Genomic DNA, 27363 nt, shown 5'->3' with positions numbered 1-27363 from the left:
GTCTGAAGGCTCCTCCGCCTCTGCTGCTGTGCACACCCCTCAGTGCACCAGGGCTCCAGCTGGGCTGTGCTTCCACCTGGGCCTTCGTGCAGCGAGGACCTGGGGTGATCTGGGCCTCCTTCCAGCTCATCCCCGAACCAGAGAGCCCTCGCGCTGCACATGAGGAACAAAGCTGACTCCAACCCACTGGGGCCCTGAGACAAATCCTCTGAAGACACCGAGCTCACACGGCCCCCAGGTTAACCCAAGCCCCTCGCTTGCTCAGGATCTCCCCACAGAGCTGCCAGGCTACGGCCTCACCCAGCGGCTGCCCCACCCTTCTCGCTCCATGGCCATCACGTGCAGAGATGCTGGGTCTGTCGGGAAAGGACTACGGCTCACATGAAATGTTACTGGATTCCTTGGGGGATGCTCCCCAGGGTCCCTGTCCCCTGCCCAGGGCCAGTTCCAGTCTCCTGACGTTTCTGCTCCTAGACCCACAGCTGTGGAGCGGGTGCATGTCAGGATACCTTTGCCCTCCCTTGCTGGGAAGAGTGAAAGTGTCAAAATTGGAAGCAAAGAAACTAAAGCTTCTCAAGTGAAGCCTCAGCACATGTGGAACATCTGTAGCTGTTCCTCCTTTCCTTGACCCCGCCACCCACTCCCACTCAGTGCTCCCCTTGAAGAACTCAATGGATGCGACATGGAACTGAGCACCATGTCACCATGCACTCGATGCTGGTCTCCACGGCACTCTGGCCCCTCTGGCGCCTTCATCAAGCGCATTTGTCTTAACCCTTAGAAGCTACTGACCCTGTGCTGTCTGCAGAGGCCAGGCTGGGCCTGTGACATCCCAGGCTGGAACCCCCTGCTCACTCACCATCTCGGGTGACCTCTATGACATAGAGCCCTTCTTCTAGGCCGACTGCAATCCTGTCTGCATCTGTGGAGGGGTAAGTAACGTACACAAAGTCAGTACAGCTGACCGTGAACAATATGGGTTTGAATGTGTGGGTAGGCTCTTTCACAAATATTCACAGATACTTTTCAACCACATGTGGATGAGAATACAGCATTCCAGGGATGTGACACTTCAGTATCGGGGGTGACTTTCTGTCCATAAGGACTCCACAGGGCCGGCTGACTGTGGGATTGAGTCTGCGAGGATTTGGGTGTGTGGGGGGCTCCTAGAGCTGACCCCCAGGCTTAGCCAGGGCCGACTGTACTGTCCACACAGGTCATATGCTTCTTAACATGCATGGAGAAACTGTCTACAAACCCAAATGGACAACCCGCCTGTGACCTTCCTCTGATTTTCAGATGGGCACCACAGCACTGCTGAAAGTGCTGTTGCTTCCGACACTTAAAGGACACAGCCTCTGGGACGTACCCACGATGGCAGCTGTTAGGACGGCCTTGATGAGAGGCAGCGAGCTGTCGTAGGCTTCCAAGGGAACATGCACGACCTGATTCCTCAGCCGGTTTTTATGAAGGATGGACTGGAGTCCTTCTAGAATCCCAACCCACTTCCTCTTTTCATTCTCATTTTCTGTCAGAATGAGCAGCGAGCTGGTCTTAGAAGGTGCACCTAAGAGAGAGGCCGTCACCTTCATGACAGGAAACAGAAGAAAAGAGAGAAGCCATCAAACACCAAAGCTGCACACAGCTGCCACGGGCCTGCTGGAGCCACGCACCCCAGGAGCAACGGGGGCTGATGTGCTTCCCAGGCGGGGACCCCTGACTCCACCTCACTGGGCGCCTTGCAGGGGCTCCCACAGCAGGATACGGAAGGGGCGGGGTTCTAAACAGCCCATGAGATCGCTTCCTGCTCTCATTTTCGTTAATTCTCCTTTTGCCAAAACTATGAGTAGCTGCCTACTTTAAATCTGCTTTCTTTTTTTTTTTTTTTTTTTTTTTGAGACGGAGTCTCGCTCTGTCGCCCAGGCTGGAGTGCAGTGGCGCGATCTCGGCTCACTGCAAGCTCCGCTTCCCGGGTTCACGCCATTCTCCTGCCTCAGCCTCCCGAGTAGCTGGGACTAGAGGCGCCCACAACCGCGCCCGGCTAATTTTTTTTTTTGTATTTTTAGTAGAGACGGGGTTTCACCGTGGTCTCGATCTCCTGACCTTGTGATCCGCCCACCTCGGCCTCCCAAAGTGCTAGGATTGCAGGCGTGAGCCACCGCGCCCGGCCTAAATCTGCTTTCTTGAATAATCATTATAAATAAAAGCAGATTCTGAAAATGTGTCCAGGAAAAGCAGATCTGAAAAACACTGGTCCAAATCATGCCTCCCTGGGAGCAGCCTCTGAGCACACACATTACCAAATGACCATCACTCCAGTAACAATGATGGCAATTTCCTGTACTGTGTATGGGAGGTTGTTTCTGAATAGAGCTGTGATTTAGTGAAAGCTGATTTATAGACTTAGTTTTGTTGTCAACCAAAATTTTACTGTGTTTATAAAAAAATTCCCAATGGAGGGGGCTAGAGGGCTTCTTTCCCCAATTCAGTCTTCTAGAAACATCCTAATGCTACAATGTCTAACACTAACTCAGTGAGGGACTCACTCACTCAGCCAACAAAAACGCTGGCTCCAATTGGCTGGGGGGCACTGGAGCGGCACCTTCACGCCTAACCCACCACAGCGCCTGCCTGGCAGTGCACGCTGAGAGGACAGTGGCCGGGACGTGGACCGGGTGGAAGAGGAGTTTCCGATGTAGCAGAAGGGAGGCTCAGTGAAGTAGGGTGTCTGGGAAGAAGCCAGCCAGGAGGCTCCCTGAGACGGGCACAGGCAGCTACTTGGCCAGGACAGGACGCACAAGGACCTGGAGCCAGGCTGGAGGCCGAGACCCGAGGGTCACACTGGAGGTGCGCTGGTGGCTGCTGCAGCACAATGACATGCCTGGAATAATCAGTTTTAACCATGTGCTTTGTTAAAAAGATTAATGAAAAATTCATACCCTGAATATACATGGAATATCTCGGCGTGTAGCATGAATGACATCTGAGGCCAGGACTGAGCTCACGGAAAACTCGTCATCTCTGGTAAGAAAGAAACATTCAGCCCGCTGGGAGACACACACACACAGGGCCCGAGGCCCTCCCACGCCCTGCCCGCGCCCTGCCCTGCCGTGTCCTTCCACCCCCGTGTTCTGCAGTGGAGGGCGGGCCCCTCGCCCACGCAGATGTAAGAAACACGGGCAGGGCCAACAAACACCTCAAGACTCTGGGAGGTGTTTCAGGGCTTAGGAATGCCGAAGGGAAGCCCCGGAGCCTCATCCACTCTGTGCTGGTGCCTCCAGACTATGCCAGTTACAGACAACGAGGTCTGCATTTGGCACAGCCAGGCAGTCCCTCCACAGCCACGTGCACAAGACAAGTGGGGTGAGGGGTGTGGAGGTGAAACAGGGAGTTGGGGGGAGTGGGGGTGGGCGTGGAGGTGAGGGGGAAGTGGGGGTGGGCGTGGAGGTGAGGGGGAAGTGGGGGGGGTGGGTGTGGAGGTGAGAAGGGGAGGAGTGGGTGTGGAAGTGAGGGGGGAGTGCGGGGTGGGGTGTGGAGGTGAGACCGAGAGTGGGGGGTGTTGGGTGTAGGTGAGGGGGGAATAAAGGGTGGGGTGGGTCTGGAGGTGAGGAGGAGGAATGGGGGGGGTGAGTATGGAGATGAGGGGGGAGTGGGGGGTAGGTGTGGAGATGAGAGGGGAAGTTGGGGTGGGTGTGGAGGTGAGAGGGGGTGTGGTGGGTGTGGTGGGTGTGGAGGTGAGAGGGGGTGTGGTGGGTGTGGTGGGGTGTGGAGGTGAGAGGGGGTGTGGTGGGTGTGGAGGTGAGTGGGGAGTGGGTGTGGAAGTGAGAGGGGGTGTGGAGGTGAGGGGGCAGTGGGGGATGGGTGTGGAGGTGAGAAGGGGAGTGGGAGGTGGGTGTGGAGGTGAGGGGGGGGGAGTGCAGGGTGGGTGTGGAGGGGAGGGGGAGTGCAGGGTAGGTGTGGAGGTGAGACAGAGAGTGGGGGGTGTTGGGTGTAGGTGAGGGGGGGAGTAGGGTGTGGGGAGCGGGGTGGGTGTGGAGGTGAGGGGGATGGGGTGGGTTTGGAGGTGAGAGGGGAGTGGGGGTGTGGTCAGTGTGGAGGTGAGGTGGGTAGGGGAGGGGGGGGGGGGGGGTTGGGAGGTGAGGGGGGTAGGGGGAGTGGGGGGGTAGGTTTGGAGATGGGGGTTGGGTGTGGTGTGGGGTGAGGGGGTGGGGTGGATGTGGAGGTGAGTGGGGAGTGGGGGTGGGGGTGTGGAGGTCAGGGGGTAGGGGGGGAGTGGGGGGTGGATTTGGAGGGGGGGGGGGAGTGGGGGGTGGAATGGGTGTGGGGTGTGGGGGTGGGGGGTGGGGGAATGGGGGTGGATGTGGGGTGCGGGTGGGTGTGGAGGTAAAGGGAGTGGGGAGTGGGGGTGGGTTTGGAGGTGGGGGGGGAGTGGGGGATGGGTTTGGAGGTGAGGAGGGGTAGGGGAGTGGGGGGTGTGTTTTGAGGTGAGGGGGGGGTAGGGGAGTGGGGGGTGTGTTTTGAGGTGAGGGCGGTAGGGGAGTGGGGGGTGTGTTTTGAGGTGAGGGCGGTAGGGGAGTGGGGGGTGGGTGTGGAGGTGGGTTTGGAGGTGGAGGGTGGAGGAGTGGGGGATGCGTTTGGAGGTGGGGGGGGGGGAGTAGGGAGTGGTTTGGAGGTTGGGGGGTGGGGAAGTGGGGGGTGGATTTGGAGATAGGGGTGGAGGAGTGGTGGTGGTTTTGTAGATGGGGGATGGGGGAGTGGAGGGTGGGTTTGGAGGTGGGGAGTGGGGGGTGGGTTGGAGGTTGGGGGGGGGGGGGGAGTGGAGGGTGGGTTTGGAGGTGAGGGGTGGGGGAATTGGGGGTGGGTTTGCAGATGGGGGGTGGGGAAGTGGGGGTGGGTTTGGAGGTGCGGGGTGGGAGAGTGGGGGTGGGTTTGGTGGTGGTTGGGGGAGTGGGGGGTGGGGTGGGTTTGAAGGTGAGGGGGGGCCGGGCGCGGTGGCTCAAGCCTGTAATCCCAGCACTTTGGGAGGCCGAGACGGGCGGATCACGAGGCCAGGAGATCGAGAGACGATCCCGGCTAACACGGTGAAACCCCGTCTCTACTAAAAAATACAAATACAAAAAAACTAGCCGGGCGAGGTGGCGGGCGCCTGTAGTCCCAGCTACTCGGGAGGCTGAGGCAGGAGAACGGCGTAAACCCGGGAGGTGGAGCTTGCAGTGAGCTGAGATCCGGCCACTGCACTCCAGCCTGGGTGACAGAGCAAGACTCCGTCTCAAAAAAAAAAAAAAAAAAAAAAAGAAGGTGAGGGGGTAGGGGGGTAGGGGAGTGGGGGGTGGGTTTGGTGGTGGGGAAGTGGGGGGTGGGGAAGTGGGGGGTGGGTTTGGAGGTAGGGAGTGGGGGAGTGGAGGGTGGGTTTGGAGATGGGGAGTGGGGGGTGGGTTGGAGGTTGGGGGGTGGGGGAGTGGAGGGTGGGTTTGGAGGTGGGTGGGAGTGGGAGTGGGTTTGGAGATGGGGGTGGGGGAGTGGTAGATGGGGGAGTGGGGGGTGGGTTTAGAGGTGGGGGTGGGTATGGAGGTGAGGGTGTGGGGGAGTGGGGGTGGGGTGGATGTGGACGTGCGGGTGGGTTTGGAGGTGGGGGGTGGGGGAATTGGGGGTGGGTTTGCAGGTGGGGGGTGGGGGAGTGGTGGTGGTTTTGTAGATGGGGGATGGAGAAGTGGGGGTGGGGGAGTGGTGGATGGGGGAGTGGCAGGTGGGTTTGGAGGTGGGGGGTGGGGGCGTGCGGGGTGGGTTTGGAGGTGGGGGGTGGAGGAGTGGGGGGTGGCGTGGGTGTGGAGGTGAGAGGGGGAGCAGGGTGTGGGTCACTGTGGAAGTGCTGTTCTGAAGAGGCTCCCTGAAGAGTGCTTAGCCCTCTGATGGGACCCTTGACTTTGGCTTAGGCCAATTTTTTGTCTACCAGTGGCTCTTTGTCACCAGGTCAGGGGCATAGCTGTACACAGCCAGGGACTGGCAGGTGCCCCGGGGGGGTGGGGCATGGAAAGTGGGAGTATGCTGCCAGGTGATCCCGACTCATCCTTGCTGTCCTCAGGGTACCTGCCCAGCAGCCCTGCCCCAAGAACCAATGCTACAGATGGAGTCTCTAGGCCCTGCCTGAGCCCAGAGCAGTCCTGTGTGCACCACGTCAGAGACAGTGCGCGGCCACTGCACAGAGATGCCACAGAGGCGGTAGCACAGCTCCGTGTGCAAGCCCTGGGCTGAGCTAGGCCTCTTAGTGATGTGTTTACCTTCACAATACTCCACATGCCAGTAACATGACCACTGTCCTCATCTCACAAACAGATGGGCCACAGATATCAACTGTAGGAGAAAGTGGGAAGGAGGCCCCGCCTGCTCCTGCAGCTGACACTGGGTGGCACTGAGACAGGGTCACACAGCAAAGGCCATGGTCACACACACCCACATGGCCCATGGCTCCAGACTTCGTCCACAAGCCAAGAGCCCCTGCCCCGGTCTCTAAAATGCACACATGGCTATGGGCTGCACAGCTTTTCTCCGGGATGTCTTCTGCTTGTTCTTGGGCATGTGGTTTTCTAATGTTAAATTAATTCCCCTGTGGCAAACTTTTCAATGCAAACACATGCAAGGCAGGCAGCGTCTACAGCGCTCATGTTCCTGTGCATGCAGGCCCATAAGCACGTCTGCTCATAGGCATGTGAGCGCTTTATGTCATGACTAAGGTGTACCCATTTTTGCAACCGTACAATAATGAAGCAGGTGAAGTATACATGAGGTGAAAGATTACCAAGGAACACACTGTCCTTTTGGCTAAAGATAGATAAGGAAGATTCACAGAGCAAGGACAGTGCTGCCCAAACACAGACCTGAGATCCAAGACTTGGCTCGCAATGACACCAGGCTGGGTGGATTTTCCTTCAGGCAGATCATACAGGAAGAGCTTGCAGTCACAGACGACTGCATATGCACGCTGCCATCCCTTCTTCACCCCCGTGGGCTTTGGGATCTATTAATAAAAACAAACAGTGGCCACGTTCCACCAGGCCAGGCAGGCCGCCAGGCCCCATTACACTCGTGCACAATCTCCTTCCAGCTGCCAGGCCCCATTACACTCGTTCACAATCTCCTTCCCGCTGCCAGGCCCCATTACACTCGTGCACAATCTCCTTCCCGCTGCCAGGCCGCATTACACTCGTGCACAATCTCCTTCCCGCTGCCAGGCCCCATTACACTCGTTCACAATCTCCTTCCCGCTGCCAGGCCCCATTACACTCGTGCACAATCTCCTTCCCGCTGCCAGGCCCCATTACACTCGTGCACAATCTCCTTCCAGCTGCCAGGCCCCATTACACTCGTGCACAATCTCCTTCCCGCTGCCAGGACCCATTACACTCGTGCACAATCTCCTTCCCGCTGCCAGGCCCCATTACACTCGTGCACAATCTCCTTCCCGCTGCCAGGCCCCATTACACTCGTGCACAATCTCCTTCCAGCTGCCAGGCCCCATTACACTCGTGCACAATCTCCTTCCCGCTGCCAGGCCCCATTACACTCGTGCACAATCTCCTTCCAGCTGCCAGGCCCCATTACACTCGTTCACAATCTCCTTCCCGCTGCCAGGCCCCATTACACTCGTGCACAATCTCCTTCCCGCTGCCAGGCCGCATTACACTCGTGCACAATCTCCTTCCAGCTGCCAGGCCCCATTACACTCGTTCACAATCTCCTTCCCGCTGCCAGGCCCCATTACACTCGTGCACAATCTCCTTCCCGCTGCCAGGCCCCATTACACACTCGTGCACAATCTCCTTCCAGCTGCCAGGCCCCATTACACTCGTGCACAATCTCCTTCCCGCTGCCAGGCCCCATTACACTCGTGCACAATCTCCTTCCCGCTGCCAGGCCCCATTACACTCGTGCACAATCTCCTTCCCGCTGCCAGGCCCCATTACACTCGTGCACAATCTCCTTCCCGCTGCCAGGCCCCATTACACTCGTGCACAATCTCCTTCCCGCTGCCAGGCCCCATTACACTCGTGCACAATCTCCTTCCAGCTGCCAGGCCCCATTACACTCGTTCACAATCTCCTTCCCGCTGCCAGGCCCCATTACACTCGTGCACAATCTCCTTCCCGCTGCCAGGCCGCATTACACTCGTGCACAATCTCCTTCCCGCTGCCAGGCCCCATTACACTCGTGCACAATCTCCTTCCAGCTGCCAGGCCCCATTACACTCGTGCACAATCTCCTTCCCGCTGCCAGGCCCCATTACACTCGTGCACAATCTCCTTCCGCTGCCAGGCCCCATTACACTCGTTCACAATCTCCTTCCCGCTGCCAGGCCCCATTACACTCGTGCACAATCTCCTTCCCGCTGCCAGGCCCCATTACACTCGTGCACAATCTCCTTCCCGCCGCCAGGCCCCATTACACTCGTGCACAATCTCCTTCCCGCCGCCAGGCCCCATTACACTCGTGCACAATCTCCTTCCCGCCGCCAGGCCCCATTACACTCGTGCACAATCTCCTTCCCGCCGCCAGGCCCCATTACACTCGTGCACAATCTCCTTCCCGCCGCCAGGCCCCATTACACTCGTGCACAATCTCCTTCCCGCCGCCAGGCCCCATTACACTCGTGCACAATCTCCTTCCAGCCGCCAGGCCCCATTACACTCGTGCACAATCTCCTTCCCGCCGCCAGGCCCCATTACACTCGTGCACAATCTCCTTCCCGCCGCCAGGCCCCATTACACTCGTGCACAATCTCCTTCCCGCCGCCAGGCCCCATTACACACTCGTGCACAATCTCCTTCCCGCCGCCAGGCCCCATTACACTCGTGCACAATCTCCTTCCCGCCGCCAGGCCCCATTACACTCGTGCACAATCTCCTTCCCGCCGCCAGGCCCCATTACACTCGTGCACAATCTCCTTCCCGCCGCCAGGCCCCATTACACTCGTGCACAATCTCCTTCCCGCCGCCAGGCCCCATTACACTCGTGCACAATCTCCTTCCCGCCGCCAGGCCCCATTACACTCGTGCACAATCTCCTTCCCGCTGCCAGGCCCCATTACACTCGTGCACAATCTCCTTCCCGCTGCCAGGCCCCATTACACTCGTGCACAATCTCCTTCCCGCTGCCAGGCCGGCAGACAGAGCTATCTGGACAGAGGGGGTTTTCCCAAGAAGGCTCAAGGCATTGCTGGGGAGGGGCCCATGCGTGGCAGCAGACAGTGCCAGGAAAGCTGGCAGCTCAGCCAACGTTGCGTCCACCCCATGCAGGGTGCTGTGGTACCCACAGCCCGACAGTCTTGTAGACGTGGGCCTGGCACAGTGGCTTTCAGACTGAGCTTCTGTCCACTGGCCGGACACTCAGCCCAGGATGGACTCTGAGTGAGCGTCTGCGTGGAGGCCTCAGGATGCCCAGGCCATTCAGAACAGCGGCTGTGCAGACCTGATGGCCTCAGTGCCCAGGAGGGGAAGCCTCCTAGGACTGGCACCAGGGCTGCCTGCCAGAGCAAGGGGCTGCTTTCAAGAGTGGCTGGGCATGGCTATTGGTCCCTGCACCTCACAGGCACCGACAGCTGAGGGGTGGAGATGAAACCGCCTACCTTGACATGGCCTTTGTAGGCTGTTCCGATGCCTCGCTGCACATCCACGCCCAGAGGCCTCTTGGACTGCTCAGGAGGTATTGGGCACACCTGGGGGGCGCTGTCTTTGCAGGACACGTGGCAAGCAAAAGAACACACTGGAAGAGAGCAAGAACACTGCCTTCAAAGCGTGCTGCCCACAGAGAAGTCACTGCAGAACCTATGCCCGAAAGAGGCAATTTAATAATTACCAGGCCTCGCCTGGAATCCCAGCACTTTCGGAGGCTGAGGCAGGAGGATCACTTGAGGTCAGGAGTTTGAGACCAGCCTGGCCAACATGGTGAAATCCCGCCTTTATTAAAAATACAAAAATTAGCCAGGCATGGTGACATACACCTGTAATCCCAGCTACTCGGGAGGCTGAGGCAGGAGAATCGCTTGAGCCCGGGAGGCGGAAGTTGTAGTGAGCTGAGATCACACTACTGCACTCCAGCCTGGGAGACAGAGCGAGACTCTGTCTCAAAACAAAACAAAACAAACAAAAAATAATGACCAAGTTTCACATCAAGTCCAGACATCCAAGAAGGTAAAACCAGTTGCAGGGCAGAATCCACACAAAAGCTCAGGGATTCTGGCACTGAATGCGTCCTCAGCATGCGCACAGGGAAAGGGCCCACTGCAGAAGCCTGTCTCCATGCTGTCCCCGCCAGCCCGGGCCGCCTCCCGCACAGGTGAGCTTCTACACGACAATTACAGGCCAATGGTCATGGGGACGTGGGATCTTGGCAGCCAATCAAAACGTGCATGAGTTGAAATAACAAAAAACAATGCTTCTGCTATAATGTAGAATGAAGGGCAACTCTGCTCACAGACCCATGGTCAGGAAGGCGTGAGTGCTCACAGCCAGTGAGGTCTGGGCTCCAGGATGGCTTGGGGTGGTTGCTCATCTGTGAAATGAGGCAATCACTGAGGGGGTAAGAGCATTTCAAATCCCAGCACAGGGCAAGAGCACAAGATACAGCCTTAAAAATTCGATGGGCTGAATGAGGTGGCTCATACCTATAATCCCAGCACTTTGGGAGGCCAAGGCAGGTGGATCACTTGAGGTCAGGAGTTTGAGACCAGCCTGGCCAACATGGCGAAACCCCATCTCTACTAAGAACACAAAAATTAGCTGGGCATGGTGGCGTGCGCCTGTCCCCAGCTACTTGGGGGTATGAGGCAGGAGAATCACTTGAATCTGGGAGGCAGAGGTTGCAGTAAGCTGAAATCGAGCCACTGCACTCCAGCCTGGGCAACAGAGTCAAACTCTGTCTCAAGAAAGAAAAGAAATGAAAAGAAAGAAAAGAAAGGAAAGAAAGAAAGAAAAGAAAGAAAAGACAAGACAGACAAGAAAGGAAGGAAGGAAGGAAGGAAGGAAGGAAGGAAGGAAAGAAAGAAAGAAAGAAAGAAAGAAAAAAGAAAAAAGAAAAAAAGAAAAGAAGGAAGGAAGGAAGGAAAGGGAGGGAGGGAGGGAGGGAGGGAGGGAGGAAGGAAGGAAGGAAGGAAGGAAGGAAGGAAGGAAAGGTAGGGAGGGAAGGAGGGAGGAAAGGAAGGAAGGAAGGAAAGGAAGGAAGGAAAGGAAGGAAAGGAAGGGAGGGAGGGAGGGAGGGAGGGAGGGAGGGAGGGAAGGAAGGAAGGAAGGAAGGAAGGAAGGAAGGAAGGAAGGAAGGGAGGGAGGGAGGGAGGGAGGGAGGGAGGGAAGGAAGGAACGATGACCAGAAGCAGAGACAAATAATTGTGGTTATCTCTAGATAATCTGATAGTGGAAGGTTTTACACAATTATTTTTCCTGATTTTCAAGAACAGCTGCAGACGATACACTTTATAATAATTCTCAATGGAAGATCTGGGTCACCACAGAGGCGCAGAGTGCACTGGAGCCCCCAGCACAGCAGGGATCCACGGTTCCACAGACCTTTACTGAGGATTTGTAAAAATAAACCTGCCAGGCTGGGTGCTGTGGCTCACGCTGGGTGCCGTGGCTCACGCCTGTAACCCAGCACTTCGGGAGGCTGAGGCGGGAGATCGCTTGAGTCCCAGAGTTCGAGACCAGACTGGGAAACAAAGTGAGACCCCCACTCTCTACAAAAAAATTTAAAAATAGCCAGGTGTGGTGGGGTGTGTGTGTCTGTGCTCCCAACTACTTGACAGGCTGAGACAAGGGAATCGCTTGAGCTGACCTGTGACTGCACCACTGCACTCCAGTCTGAGCTACAGAGTGAGACCCTATCCCCCCACCCAAAAAGAAGCAAACCCTGTCCTCAAATAATGCCAATCAAACTTCACTTCAGTTTGGTTTGCTTGCATAAGGGCTGCCCTGGCGCTTGCTGGTGCCCTGAGCGGCGGGGGTGTGGGGCTGTGCACGCTGACCCCGGGAGCTGCAGCGACACTCACCCTCGCAGGCGTAGCCCTGCCGGATCAGCCCAACCATCAGGGAGGTGCAGTGGCTGCACTGAGTAGGGCTGGAGAAGGACTTGATGCTGAACTGGTGAGCTTTCGGCTGGAAGGAGAAAATCAAGAACACTGAGGTGAACCATGGACTCCTGAGAAGAGTCAGATCCATCTGCCTGTGATCCAGTTTATACACGGCTTGGGCATTATCCTGAAAAGGTGGAAATGTGCACGTTCTGGTCTTGGTCTACGTGTTCCCTAACAGGGCTCATCAAATAGTGGTGAAAACCACCTACAAGCCTAAGCCAGAGACAGGCCAACAAATACGTCCTTCAGTGGGAGAGCACTGCTACCAAACAGCGAGGTCAGCTGGGCCAGAGCGCCAAGGTGGCATGGCCAATGCTCTTTCTGGCTCACGCTCCTGGCCTCCTGGAGACCAGCACCAACTGGCTCTTGGGGGCCAATCTGGGGTCACATTTGGGTTGGGCTGCACACAGGCCTTGCATGTGTCCAAGACACACACAAGAATCACCTACAGGAGAACAGTTCACAATAGCAAATGCCTAGAAAGGCTCATGGTCCCTCATCGGGAGTGGACACACTGTGATCCCAGCGGCAATGGAAGCAGCCCCAAGGCTGAACGGAGGGATGTGGTGCAGGCCATGCGGGACCACCTGTTTACAAAGCTCAGGCGCAGCAGAGACCAATACGATCCTCAGCAGGACACAGATGTGGGTGAGACCACTGGCAAGAAGTAGGGGAGTGACCGACACAAACTCCAGAGACCTGCGGGGGAAGAGGCTGGCTGAGGTGGGCAGGGAGGCCGTGGGGCGGTGCCCGGGCCGTCACGACTAGGAGCAACACACCAGCAGTCTGCAGAGCTGCTGCTATCAAATATGGTAACCAAATAAATGACCTCTTGACTTGGTCCCTGACTCTGCAAGAGTCTCAGTCCAAAAGGCAAACCCTTAATTAGCCTCATACAAGTCTGGCTTCTTACGTCCAGCTGGCATAGCTGCCTGTGGCAGGAAGCACAAGCAGAGGCCGTGTCTATATTAACAACAACTAAAACCACCTTAGGCCACAGGGCTATGTACTCGCAATGCTTGGAACTCGGGGGCCTGTCACCCTGGAGACTTTCTGATCTGCGTTGATATTTATACGAAAGAAAAGGGGATGTTACAGAAAAAGCCAAGGCCAGGACTTGGGAGCAGGGGCCCAGTGGGGTCCCCGTGCTGGCTCTCCAGGATGCACTTGTGAAAAGCATGAGGCTCAGAACCGCACACGCACTGCAGTGCCGCTTATGCTGAGTCATTCTTACCCACCAGCCACACGGTTCTGTAAGGTTCCCAAAGTGCAGGCAGACAAATGAAAGTCAATGTGGAGGAGTAAGCTGCCTATCCGTGGAGAGGGGAATATGGCTTGGGGAATGAGACGAGAGTAGGGAGACCAAAAGCTGAACATTTCTGATTAAAATATATTTGTGTAGCATTGGTGTCATTAAGAAAACACAGGATCCTGACAGCTTCCTGAATTACACACCATTCTCAACAAATTTCCTACAGAACACCAGGGTCACTACTGTGTGTACGCAAAAATGACTAAGTCTGTTTTACTTATACAAAAGTTATTTTCTAAATAACTGAGAATAAATAAACAACTAAATAACTAAGAAGGCGCCCCGGGTGAAAGCAAGGCCCCTACCTTCGGTCCAGCCAGAGCCAGGGCCTGCGTGGTGGGCAACGGCACAGCGGATGGCCTCTGCGGGGGCCGAGCCATGTCCTGGGAGACAAGCAGGACAGGTGAGTGTCGGCCCAGCTCAGCACGGCTGAGACACCTGGCCCCACGGGGTGCACTTCTCTCAAGAATGTGTTAACAGCGAACAGTTCTGCATCTTTAATTTGCTACAATGTTGAGACATCTGCTGAAGCCTTCCTCATCTAGGGGAGGGACTGACAGTTAATTCTCAAAATGAAAGGTGGGCTTGAGCACCTGGGCAGAGGCCCTCGCTGCAAGCTGTTATGCAGGGGCCAGGTGAGCAGTGTCTGGTCACCTGGACACGAGGGCAGACCCCAGGTGGGAGCATCACCAAGGCAACGCTGTCTCACCTCCTGTTGCTCTGATGCAGCCACAGACATCGACGGGGACGTTTCTGGCTTCGGAGCTTGTGTTTCTTGCTCACTAGCTGAGCTGGTCTGTGAGAACCAAGAAAGAAAGAGTTGGGTGAAAGAACATACTCTACATGATCCAGACTTGACTTACAAGTTCTTTACTAATAAAAGCACATTCTGTCTGGCCCAGAGGTCCCAGAGGTTCTTACTCCTGGATCCTATCACCCCTTGGGTCTCCTCACAGACTCCTGCTCCACTCCTAGCTGGCCGGCCTACCCTGAGGACCCCTGCACTTGGCATCCTCGGCTGAGTGGTGATCGCGTGGGCAGGTGAGTCTGACAAGTCACAGTCACCCCACTGAGGTGAGAATTTGCCTGGAGACACTTCTAATGCACAGCCCTGAGCACACCGCCGCCTCCTACAGCCTCCTCACCCTGGCCACTGAAAGGGCAAGACCTGGAAACGCCGATCCTTCCTGACCTTTATTCATAAGTAAGGTTACCCAACCTAGCAGCCTTAAGATCAATTAGCCAGGCAGGGCGCGGAGGCTCATGCCTGTAATCCCGGCACTTTGGGAGGCTGAGGTGGGGATCACCTGAAGTCAGGAGTTTGAGACCAGCCTGGCTAACATGGCAAAACCTCGTCTCCACTAAAAATACAAAAATTAGCCGGGCGTGCTAGCACACACCCATAATCCCAGCTACTCTGGAGGCTGAGGCACAAGAATCGCTCGAACCCAGAAGGTGGACGCTGCAGTGAGCCGAGATCAAGCCACTGCACTCCAGCCTGGGCAATGAAGCAAGACTGTCTCAAAAGAAAAAGAAAAAGAAAAAGAAAAAGAAAAAAAAGATCAATTAGCCAAATGCTTCTTAACCTCATTTCAAGGATCAAGAAGAAATTCAAACATCAAGAGAGGTCGGTGGGCCCAGGAGCAGTTGTAAGAATTTCCCTGAAGATTTTACGACACAGGGAAGCAATGTTTTGTTTTAACAAATTAAGAGTTTAATTTCACAGTGATTTATTTGAAGCTAAAGCTACACTCTGAAACCATTTAAAAACAACTCTGTTTCAGCACGTATTCCTGAAACTAATAGTTTATCATCACGGGCCATTGCTGTTTACACAAACGTACATGTAGGTATGCTGAGTAGTAAGTGTTAGCACCAGCAAACAGCGTACTAGGACACAGATATGGCTGGGTAGCCGCCTAAAGGAGCAGTTTACAGCTGTATTTTGTGTTCCACATCAGAATCCCAATGAACCAAATCAGATGAACACTTTCCAACAGTTGCAATTATTTAGGCCGCTAAGAAAGGAGCCAAATTCAGATGGGACGGCAGCACACACACATAAACACACACACAACTGCGTACTGCAAATTCACAAGGGAAAGGCTAGCTCAACTGGCTAATTATCAAAGCTCAAAAACGTAAGCAAATCTGCCCCATAAACAAGGTATGTTAAGTGAGTTATGGTTCCATCTTTAGATAAATGAGGAGGAAAAGAATATTAATTTAATTTTAGTCATGTAAAAGCCCCGCTCGTTTCATTTAGTTGGTTAATTAATCAAAGGGATGCAGATTAAAGGACAGGAGCATTGAGGAGGCTGTGCACTAACAGGAGTGAAAGCCGCGGGAAGCCAGCGCTGGCAGCCACTTACTTCTTCCCAAAAGGCTAGCAGGGAAGATGCAGACGAGGAGGAGAGAGAGTCCTTGGAGGCAACAGACAGGAGGAACAAACATCATTTCCCACCCAGTCAACACTTGCACGAAGATATATTGACTTAATCTTGGTGGCAAACCATTTCTAGTAATAAGCAACATGTTTCATGCAGGCAGAGTGGGATAAGAAGTTTCTCAAAGACAATTTTCAAGAGTCTGGAAGCTCTAACAGACTCAGCCCCTGATGGAGGGTTTTTTCTTTCAACAATAAATGCCTTCCCACTTAAATCACAGAGGCATTAATGAGGGATTAATGGCCAGGCACGGTGGCTCACGCCTATAATCCCAGCACTTTGGGAGGCCCAGGCGGGCAGATCACCTGAGGTTAGGAGTCTGAGACCAGTCTGGGCAATACAGCAAGAATCCCTCTCTACAAAAAATTTAACAATTAGCCGGGCGTGGTGGCAAGCACCTGTAGTGCCAGCTACTCAGGAGGCTGAGGCAGGAGAATCGCTTGAGTCCAGGAGTTTGAGGTGGCAGTGAGCTATGATGGCAGCACTGTACTCCAGCCTGGGCAGCAGAAGGAAGCCCTGACTCCAAAAAATAGTTAAGATGGTAAGTTTTATGTTATGCGTGCTTATATCAGAATTTATAAATCAACTATGGGCCAGGCATGGTGGCTCACACCTGTAATCCCAACACTTTGGGAGGCTGAGGTGGGTGGATCACTTGAGGTCAGGAGTTCAAGACCATCCTGGGCAACATGGCAAAACCCCAATCTCTACTAAAAATACAAAAAAAAAAAAAAAAAAAATTAGCTGGGTGTAGTGGCACGTGCCTGTAGTCCCAGCTATTTGGGAGGCTGAGGCACGAGAATCGCTTGAACTCTGGAGGTGGAGGTTGTGGTGAGCCAAAACTGCACCACTGCACTCCAGCCTGGGCGACAGAGTAAGACTCTGTCTGGGGGAAAAAAAAAAAAAAGGGAGGGATTAGCAGGGGCAGGCGTGCTGGCTGTAGAGAACGAGGCATAAAGATGTCGCCTCTGTCTCCATCTCTGCTGCCCACTCTCCACAGCTGTGACTCACATACTCACGGACAGGACTGGCTGTAAACTCACTTGCTACTGGGCCCTCTACTCTGTTAACGTTACAGAGAGCTACCGCTTTCCTGCCGGCCTCCATTCACTGAACAAGCACCATCTCTGGTTCTCTGGAATCCACTCATTCCTCCCCACAGCGGTGCCTGGCCCCGCAGCAACAGGGAGAGGCAACGACTTGTGCAGAAACAGGCTTATCAAAGATCCGGTGGGCACTTACCGGTTATCTGCTTCTTCAAAACCGAGGATTTCAGGGAAAAGAGAAGCATTGCCAATTTGATAAAACAAACAAACATTCTGACAGGTGAAGGCGAAGAGGTGTGCATCCAGAGTGGCTGTGAGCAATGCAAGCCTGTGACAGACACAGGCCAGGATGCTAAGAGCCCACCCCAGGGGAGGCTGCTCCAGGCAGCTGCCCACATGGGCACCTGCTGACTACCCCCTACTCACACAGGCAGCAACCCAGCCAACCCGACCTCAACCCAACGATCAGACTTGGCATCATCCACCCTGGGCAGGCCGGCCTCTGTGTGTGGGAAGGGCACAGCTCCTCCTGGGCAGAGTTTGTGCCAAAGGTTCAACCCACATCTGATCAAGATGGAACATCAGACAAACCCAGAGTGGACATTCTGCAGGACAACTGACTTGGGTAACACCAAAATATCATTGTCATAAAAGAAGGGACAGATGGGGAACTGTTCCAGATTAAAGGAAACAAAAGACTAAATGCGATTCGTCATCTCTAGGTAGATCCAGAACTAGGAGGAAAAGCCAGCAGGAAAGGACGTTCCCAGGACAAGGGACACGTGGATACGGGCTGTCCCACGGCACCAGCGCGGAATGCCTGGTGACAGTGACACTGTGGTTATGTGGGAGAATGCCCCAATCGTGGGAAATAACTGCTGAAGTATGTTGGGGTCGCTGACACCTGCAAGTCGCTTTCAAATACTGCTGAGGAAAAAAGTCTCTCTGCTGAGAGAGAGAAAGCAGACGTAGCAAAACCCCAGGTGAGGGACACGTACACATGCACCCTATTCTTCCCACTCGCCTGCAGGGTTGGAGTTTTCTAAATCAAAGGCTGGAACCACCTCCCCCTCCCTACACCCCCATCAGGAGTTCCATTAGTGAGCTCTGCTCTCCCCGTTCCAATGTGCTTCGCGTGCTGCTGTCAAGGGTGCATCCCTACAGGTTCAGAAGAGGAGGAAAGGCTGTCCTGCCTCCACGGAATGCCACCAAGAACCTACGGCCCACGGAGGGAGGCAGTGGGGTCTGCTCCTCACTCAACAGCTAATTCCCAAGTAGATGACCAGTGGCTCTGGCTGCGTGAGGGGCTGGCCTCCTTGCGAGGGTCTTGGCGAGGCACCTGGGGCCAGACTGTTCCCATCAACCACCTTTCCCATTGATCCCCAATGCTGAACTCTATAGCTATACAGATGGAAATACAACTAAAGTAATTTTATTTGCTCTAGTGTGGGATTTTTTTTTTTTTTTTAAGAGCTAAGGTCTTGCTATGTTGCCCAGGCTGGTCTTGAACTCCTGGGTTCAAGTGATCCTCCCACTTCAGCCTCCCAAAGTGCTGGGATTATAGGTGTGAGCCACCGCACCCATCCCAATGTGAGAATTTGTATTAAAGTACTTACTTGAAATACTTGCTACAGGCCAGGTGTGGTGGCTCACAACTGTAATCCCAGCACTTTGGGAGGCCGAGGGGCGGGGGGGCAGATCACAAGGTCAGGAGTTCGAGACCAGCCTGGCCAATATGGTGAAACCCTGCCTCTACTAAAAATACGAAAATTAGCCGGGCACGGTGGCGGGTGCCTGTAATCCCAGCTACTCCGGAGGCTGAGGCAGGAGAATCGCTTGAACCCAGGAGGTGGAAGTTGCAGTGAGCCAAGATCATGCTACTGCACTCCAGCCTGGGTGACAGAGCAAGACTCTGTCTCAAAAAAAAAAAAGAAATATTCACTATACAGCTGAGGCCAGTGTAGATTTCTCCCTGAAGATGCTGAGCACTTTCTTAATCTCATTTCTACTTAACTTGAGTTGAGAAAGCTTCTCTGGGAGCAACTCAAATACCCTGAATGTCTCTTACCTTATGCATTTAATGTGGGTTGATTACATGTGGGTCAAGTACATAGTTAGCACAACTCTGAGATAAATACTGAATGTATATTTACTGGTGTGTTTGTGGCCCCATGAGTGGTAAAATCATGTATTACACTATTTTTAACTTATCATAAACTCATCTGTCACTTAAAAAAAGAAAAACAATGACTCACTCTAAATGTCAGGTCATGTGCAAGGGGTGCAGTGTTGAAATACTCAAAAATGGAATCCTGAAAATCTGGAAGTTTGAGCCCTGTAAAAAGAAACAAAGAATAGTCAAGGTAAAAAAAAAAACTAAAGTCTACATATTATTTTCAGACAGAAAGACTCAATGTCTTCAAGATGTCAATTCTCCTTAAGTAAGTGATACATCTGACATGATCCCAGTTGAAAAAAACACCAGGCGTTCCTCCAGAGATGAACAATAATCAAAAAGTTCACTTGAAAAAGTAACCAAGGGACTGGGCGTGGTGGCTCACGCCTGTAATCCCAACAGTTTGGGAGGCCCAGGTAGGCAGATCACCTGAGGTCAGGAGTTAAAGACCAGCCTGGCCAACATGGTGAAACTCTATCTCTGCTTAAAATACAAAAATTAGCTGCACATGGTGGCATGTGCCTGAAATCCCAGCTACTTGGGAGGCTGAGGCAGGAGAATCTCTTGAGCCCAGGAGGTGAGGGTTGTGGTAAGCCAAGATCACGCCACTGTACTCTAGCCTGGGTGACAGAGCAAGACTCTGTCTCAAAAAAAAAAAAAAAAAAAAAAAAAAAAAAAAAGGCCAGGCGTGGTGGCTCACACCTGTAATCCCGGCACTTTGGGAGGCCGAGGCGGGCGGATCATGAGGTCAGGAGATTGAGACCATCCTGGCTAACACGGTGAAACCCCATCTCTACTAAAAATACAAAAAACAAAACAAAACAAAAAAAAACTAGCCGGGCGAGGTGGCGGGCTCCTGTAGTCCCAGCTACTCGGGAGGCTGAGGCAGAAGAATGGCGTGAGCCCGGGAGGCGGAGGTTGTAGTGAGCCGAGATCGCGCCACTGCACTCTAGCCTGGGCAACAGAGTGAGACTCCATCTGGAAAAAAACAAAAAAACAAAAAACCCCAAAACCACAGGGGTGGCTGGGCTGGGGTAGGTGGAGGAGGAGTAGATCTATCAGGTATTAAAGCAGATTCACTAAGGCCTCTACGATAAGAATCATGGCCGGGTGCAGTGGCTCACACCTGTCATCCCAGCACTTTGGGAGGCCAAGGCCAGAGGACTGCTTGAGGCCATGAGTTTGAGACCAGCCTCGGCAACACAGAGAGACCCCATCTCCACAAAAAAATAAGTAAAATTAGCTGGGCATGGTGGTATGTGCCTGTGGTCCCAGCTACTTGGGAGACCGAGATAGGAGGATCACCTGAGCTGGGGAGATTGGGGCTGCACGTGCCCCTGCACTACAGCCTGGGTGACAGAGTGAGACCCTGTCACACACACACAAAAACACGAATCAAAAAACAAGAATCACATGGTTCTTGCCCATGAACAATGGAACGGGAGAAAATCCAGAAACAGACCCAAGTGCCCATGGTGATCCTACACATGACAACAGTCATACATAAAATCAGCAGGAAAAATAGCTGGTATTAATAACTGCTGCTGGACAACTAGCCAGCCATTAGCAAAAGACAAAACTGGATATACTCCTCAAACTGTATGTCAGAGCGCATTTCAAATGGATCAGTATTCTAATTACAAAAATGAGGCTGGGCACGGTGGCTCACGCCTGTAATCCTAGCACTTTGGGAGGCAAGGCAGGCAGACTGCTTGAGTCCAGGAGTTCAAGATCAGCCTGTGAAATACTGCGAAACCCCATCTCCAAAAAAAAAAAAGAAAGAAAACAATAACTAGCCAGGTATGGTGGCACGTGCCCGTAGTCCCAGCTACTCAGGAGGCTGAGGTGGGAGGATCACTTGAGCCCAGAAAGTTGAGGCTGCAGTGAGCCCTGATCGTGCTACTGCACTCCAGCCTGGGCAACAAAGCGAGACCCTGAATCAATCAATCAATCAATCAATCATGAAGCCACACAAGTATGAGAAGCATGGGAAAATCCCTCCAACAACTGGGAGTTAGCTGTATTTTCCTATTTATGACTCAAAAAAGGAAAAAGACTGAAAATTTGACACACAAAAAATTTTGAAAACCACCTTTTTTTTCTTTTCCTTGAGAGACGGAATCCGGCTCTGTCGCCCAGGCTGGAGTGCAGTGGCGAGATCTCAGCTCACTGCAACCTCTGTTTCCCAGGTTCAAGTGATTCTCCTGCCTCAGCCTCCTGAGTAGCTGAGACTATAGGTATGCATCACCACGCCCAGCCAATTTTTGTATTTTTAGTAGAGATGGCAAAACCACTTTTTTTTTTTTTTTTTTTTTTTTTTGAGATGGAGTCTCGCTCTGTAGCCCAGGCTGGAGTGCAGTGGCCGGATCTCAGCTCACTGCAAGCTCCGCCTCCCGGGTTCACGCCATTCTCCTGCCTCAGCCTCCCGAGTAGCTGGGACTACAGGCGCCTGCCACCTCGCCCGGCTATTTTTTGTATTTCTTAGTAGAGACGGGGTTTCACCGTGTTAGCCAGGATGGTCTCAATCTCCTGACCTCGTGATCCGCCCATCTCGGCCTCCCAAAGTGCTGGGATTACAGGCTTGAGCCACCGCGCCCGGCCCACTTTTTTTTTTTTTTAAGACAGCGTTTTGCTCTTGTTGCCCAGGCTGGAGTGCAATGGCGCAACTGTGGCTCACCGCAACCTCTGCGTCCCAGGTTCAGGTTCAAATTGAAACAATTCTCCTGCCTCAGGCTCCTGAGTAGCTGGGATTACAGGCATGCACCACCATGCCCAGCTAATTTTGTATTTTTAGAAGACATGGGGTTTCTCCATATTGGCCAGGCTGGTCTCGAACTCCAGACCTCAAGTGATCCACCTACCTCGGCCTCCCAAAGTGTTGGGATTACAGGCATGAGCCACCGTGCCCGGCTGCAAAACCACTTTTATTTGGCAAAAAAATAAATAAATGACTAAGCAAAGACAAAGAGAAACAAGGAAAATACTTGCAACTTACATCACAAACAAAAGGACTAATCCCCATAATGCAAAAGGCTTTTAGAAATCCACCAGACTAATAACCTGAATTTTTAAAAGTGGGCAAACAATAAAAATATATAATGCACAAAATACAAAAGTTCCTCACACACATAAAAAGATGCTCCATCTTACTTATGAGAAACATGCAAGTTAAACCTCTATGGAGATGCTATTTCTCACCTATTCAGAGCAGCACAAATCCAAAAGTCTGAAATCCTACTTTGTGGGCAGGCTGTGGGGCAGAAACCCCTCATGCAGAGTAGGAGGAGTGTCAGTGCGCAGCCTCTGGAGGCCTGTCCATCAGCACGTAGCACGAGTGTACAGGCATGTTTGCCCTTTGCCCTGGCAATCCCACTTCTAGAACTCTATCCCGAAACACACCGACAAAAATAGGAAATGTTCTATCCATTCAGCCACTCCTGGCAGCACTTTCTATGACAGCAAATGCCAGGGAATAACCCATCCCAGCAGCTGGCCAGCCCATGGCAGTGCACAGTATAGCTGCAGAGGGGGCCAGGGGGCCCCCCCCAGCACAAAATGATGCCTTTTATGTAATCAGGGGATGCAAATGTGTACCTAGATTTGTGTGTATTTGCCATATGTTTTCAAGATGAAAGGAAGGATAGGCTGGGCATGGTGGCTCACACCTGTAATCCCAGCATTTTGGGAGGCTGAGGTGGCTGGATTGCCTGAGGTCAGGAACTGCAGACCAGACCAGCTTGGCCAACATGGCACAATCCCATCTCTACTAAAAACACAAAAATTAGCCAGGGATGGTGGTGGCGTGTGCCTGTAATCCCAGCTACTTGGGAGGCTGAGACGGGAGAAGCGCTTGAACCCAGAATGCAGAGGTTGCAGTGAGCCGAGATCACGCCACTGCATTCCAGCCTGGGTGACAGAGCAAGACTGTTTCACACACACAAAAAGGAAGGATAAACCAAAAACAATGGCTAGCTTTGGGGAAAATATCTTTGAAGATGCTGTTTGAAAATGTTGATTTTGGAATTCTGTAGGTACTTTACGTAACTAAAGTAACTATTAAGTCGAAAAGAAAATAAACCCACTCATTTGAAAAATATTTATATTCAAATAATGCAGAACTGCCTGATGTTAATTTACCAGGATCTGCTCTGAATTTTTCTTCCATCTTTTTCTTCAAAATTTCCATTTCTTCTAATAATTCTCTGTTTTTGGCTTCAGAGTCCTTTAGTTTGCTAAAATAAAAAATAAATGGCTTTAAGGGCACTGAGAAGAGGTTGTCTATGAGGCAGTCTGGGGCAGGGCAGGATGAGAGGGCCGGGGTTTCTCCCCAGCACCGGGGACTGTTCAGAACACGGCAGCTCACGCTGGGCCTTTCTACTGCAAACACTACAAACAGTATGAATATTTCAAATATAAACATTCAAGCAGGAATTTAAAAAGTCATGGCTTAGGAAGGTGTGTCTCATGATGGCCTAATGGAGCTTTGACCTTCCTAATCTCCTTCCCAGGCGAGTCCTCTGTTCTCCAGGGACACAGGGCCCAGGCCGCTCAGCCATCAGCCCCGTCAATATCTTTCCCATAACTGGCAAGATGGTGGCTGCATCAAGAAGCACCAGCACCAGCCGTACCGGCAGCCTTGCAATTCCAGCAACTTCATGGGGGGGACAGAGAAAGTCAGGCTGCCACGGGGAACAGCTGGCCAGGAGGGACGCAGTTTGTGGGGGGCCGGGGGGGCGTTCCACTTATCAGTGGGGTGACAGTGGGCAAATCACCTGCAGAGTGCGTAAGCAGGAGTAACAAGAGTGCCTGTCCTGTTGGGCTGTGGGAAGGTCACAGGATTTAACAGAACAGTCTTACAGCAGTTCCCGGTACAAAGGAAGTCAATTTAACTGAAACCTATTACCATTAATTCTTTTAGCCCCAAACTAACAGGATTTGGGACTCAGTAATTCTGTTAAAGGCACTGTCCCTTCTGGGTCCTCGTCCGCCTCACGGCACAGCACAGCTGGCCTGGTTTTTATGAAACTGACTTTCATTATCGTATCCTTATAAAACAGGATCTGCAAAGAGGAAACTCTCAGCTAATACTGACTGAATTTACTGCTGTGTGAAAATGGCATTCTCGTTACTGCTTGGAGTTGGAGAAAAATTTCAAGTGAGAATGCCATCTTCAACCTCTGTTTTAAAATATTTGCATTAGCTTGAAAGGAACAATCCTGAGTTAGTGAATGGAGCGGCATGGAGGTGACTAAGCAGTGAGAGGGGCTCCTGTCAGACAGTGGTATGAGTCTCACTACCCAGCGCGGGGCACAAGCACCCGCTGCTGTCAAAACACGGCTTGCACCACATTGCACACTCCCGCGGCAGGCGAGGCCCTGCACCCTTGTGGCCACCTCCTCCGTGCCAGAACGGCCTGCTATTCAGGGCTCCTGCAGGTAAACCCGACTTGCTGCCTCCTAAGGTGCCAGTAAACACCGTGGCCCCGATTTTCCAGGTGAGGAGCATCAGAGCCCACAAGGCTCAGGGCTGGCTGAAGGCCACACAGCCCCCGCTCCTACTCAGAGTTAGACCCCAGCACCAAGTACCTTTCCAAGGTGAGGTTGGCATCCTTGACCTTCCTCAGCTCCTCCTGGACAAGCTGCTTGGCCCGGATCTCCGCCTCCAGGGCCGACTGCAGCTCCAGCCGCGCGGACATGTCCAGCTTCTGGCTGCGGCGCACCTTCCACAGTGGATCCTTGCGACATGGTTACGGTGTTAAAAATGCACTTTCAGTTATCTACTTGTTAAACTAATGTTAACAAATAAGTTATCTTTGTCTAACCTTAAGCCATTACTGTCTCACTTAGGTATTAACTCTAAATTATTGAGGTGCCTCAGGAGTTTCAGTTTTGATATTTTATGACTTTTACTCTTCCTTAGAAATCTTCTAAAAAAGAACATTTACTTTATCTTTGAGAAGAATAAAAGTAATTCTGTGGTACAACCTCTTTTTTTTTTTTTAGATGGAGTTTTGCTCTTGTTGCCCAGGCTGGAGTGCAATGGCGTGATCTCGGCTCACTGCAACCTCCGCCTCCAAGATTCAAGCAATTTTCCTGTCTCAGCCTCCCCAGTAGCTGGGATTACAGGTGCACGCCACCACGCCTGGCTAATTTTTGTATTTTTAGTAGAGACAGGGCTTCACCATGCTGGCCAGGCTAGTCTCAAACTCCTGACCTCGTGATCCACCCACCTTGGCCTCCCAAAGTGCTGGGATTACAGGCGTGAGCCGCTGTGCCTGGCCTCTGTAGTGCAATTTGTATTTGGGTCCACTGAACCCTGGACCTTTTACAAATCTAAGGTACATTATAGGGTTCGGTTATCTTTTTCTCATAATTTGAAACATTTTGCGATTTCACCATCCTGGGAATTATGTCATTACTCATTCCTACCTGTGATTAAAAAAAAAAAAAAAAGACTAAAATAATAAGGGAAGAATGACGGAGTGACCTAGGATGAAGCAACAGTGGAATATGCCAGTTCACTAACATCACCCTTCTGTTCTCTTACTGAGTTGCCCAATGTATGATATCAACTTTCAGGAGGTATGAAAGAAGTCTAGAGATGCCATCTTGCTGATTTTTCTTTTTTTAAACCAAAAACCTTCATTGAACACAACTGAGAATTATTCATTTTCCATCTACAATGGTAAAGAGAAGAAAATGGACAGAGGAAGGCCAGGTATGGTGGCTCACACCTGTAATCCCAGCACTTTGGGAGGCCGAAGCGGGCAGATCACCTAAGGTCAGGAGTTTGAGACCAGCCTGGCTAACGTGGCAAAACCCTATCTCCACTAAAATACAAAAATTAGCCTGGTGTAGCGATGCACACCTGTAATCCCAGCTACCTGGGGGGCTGAGGCAGGAGAATCACTTGAACCCAGGAGGTGGAGGTTGCAGTGAGCCGAGATCACGCCACTGCACTCCAGCCTGGGCGATAGAGTGAGACTCCATCTCAGGGGGAAAAAAATAAAATACACAGATCACTAAATGAACCAATAAAATTAATAAAGCTCTCTGAGGGCAGAATCCAGTCTTAATTTGATACCACAGAGCTCAGTGCTCAATAATTATTTGCTAAACGAATGAATGCCATCGAGAGAAGCCATAATGATCTGAAAGCTGGCAAATGTTAGCATTCCTTAAACTGGGGAACTGGTTGTACAGAAGTCTCCTGCATCACTGTAATTCCCTAAATAGTACTTAAATGTCACATTCACACTTAAAACCATTAACAAATTATTCAGTAATAGAAATGCAGGCATTACACAAAACCTACCAGTGTTCTTGACCCCAGACTAGAACTCCTCAAAGCCTCGAGCTCTTCGGTCATCTTGGAAGCAAGAGCTTGAAGGTAGCCCCGGGCATCTTTCTCGTCGCTGACCCTGGAGGAGGGAACAGATGTTCTGTCTCACGAAGCATAGCTACCAGCGAGAAGCCAAACAAGAAGGGGATGTTCCTGCCTTCCTCGGGACACACTGACACAGCGTCACGTCAGCCAGAGTGCCCACAGTGTACCCATTGTATACGCAGGATCACACTGATGGAAGCATCGTTACATGGCACGACTGTAGTTTAAAAAGACACCAAACTTCCAAGACTCAAGAATGAAAAAATTATATTACCCCATAAATATATACACCTACCATGCACCCACAAAAATTAAAAATAAACACTCTTTTAAAAATTACAACTTCACACCTTAGGAGCGGAGGGCCAGGTCCCAGCTCGCTCCAAGTCTCCCTGCTGCTTCCGCAGCCACTTCAGGAGGGCTCTGCCTCCTGTATCTCTGAGAACGCGAGGGGTGTGAACGGCTTGTCCCAAGTCCTTCAGTGGGTTGGTGGGGGCGTGTCTCCACCTCCAGTCCAACAGAACCACTGCCCCAGACATGAGAAGTTCTGGGGAACAGCAACAAGACCTGCATCCCAGCCTGAGAGGCACGACCTGGCGTGGAGCACAGGATGAGGCAGCAGAGGCGGGACAGGCCTCCTGGACTGAGCAGGGAGTCGCTTTACGGCCGCTAATGGGGCCGTGCACGTACCACTGAATGATTTCCGCAATCTGAGCTTCCCAGTGGGCCACCGACTCCTTCTTGGCTGCCAGATCCTGCAGCTCATCCTCCAGCTGTCTATTTTGAGCTGTGAGTTTATCCACAAAGGAACAGAGCTGAAATGAAACAATTTCACCACAGAACTTGTTAATCGGGCATCCTTTAAGTATGCTGGCATT

General features: G+C 52.5%; 2 protein-coding genes across 6 annotated transcripts in view; one reads left to right on the top strand and one right to left on the bottom strand.

Annotated features, from left to right (window-relative positions):
* Positions 1–27363, bottom strand: part of CDC42BPB (CDC42 binding protein kinase beta) — a 135733-nt gene that overhangs the window by 12633 nt on the left and 95737 nt on the right. For 2 of the 5 annotated variants that reach the window (XM_050798353.1, XM_050798357.1), the window contains exons 17-30: positions 27176–27300; positions 26414–26519; positions 24685–24833; positions 23237–23331; positions 19179–19258; positions 15803–15853; positions 14140–14226; positions 13736–13813; positions 12035–12140; positions 9620–9756; positions 6876–7015; positions 2940–3021; positions 1370–1586; positions 860–922 (exon numbers count right to left, since the gene is read on the bottom strand). In XM_050798353.1, the coding sequence (XP_050654310.1) occupies positions 860–922; positions 1370–1586; positions 2940–3021; positions 6876–7015; positions 9620–9756; positions 12035–12140; positions 13736–13813; positions 14140–14226; positions 15803–15853; positions 19179–19258; positions 23237–23331; positions 24685–24833; positions 26414–26519; positions 27176–27300 (1516 nt within the window). The remainder of the gene's footprint in view (positions 1–859; positions 923–1369; positions 1587–2939; positions 3022–6875; positions 7016–9619; positions 9757–12034; positions 12141–13735; positions 13814–14139; positions 14227–15802; positions 15854–19178; positions 19259–23236; positions 23332–24684; positions 24834–26413; positions 26520–27175; positions 27301–27363) is intronic. The other 3 variants (XM_050798354.1, XM_050798355.1, XM_050798356.1) reach the window with 3 other exon arrangements.
* LBHD2 (LBH domain containing 2) overlaps positions 3615–27363 on the top strand; it is a 151720-nt gene continuing 127971 nt past the window's right edge. The window contains exon 1 of the mRNA XM_050798457.1: positions 3615–3626. The gene's annotated coding sequence lies outside the window, so the exon portion shown is untranslated. The remainder of the gene's footprint in view (positions 3627–27363) is intronic.

Source organism: Macaca thibetana, chromosome 7, assembly GCF_024542745.1.
Source record: "Macaca thibetana thibetana isolate TM-01 chromosome 7, ASM2454274v1, whole genome shotgun sequence".
Classification (NCBI taxonomy): domain Eukaryota; kingdom Metazoa; phylum Chordata; class Mammalia; order Primates; family Cercopithecidae; genus Macaca; species Macaca thibetana.
The sequence above is the reverse complement of the archived record's forward strand: the minus strand, read 5'-3'. Positions and strand labels throughout refer to the sequence as shown.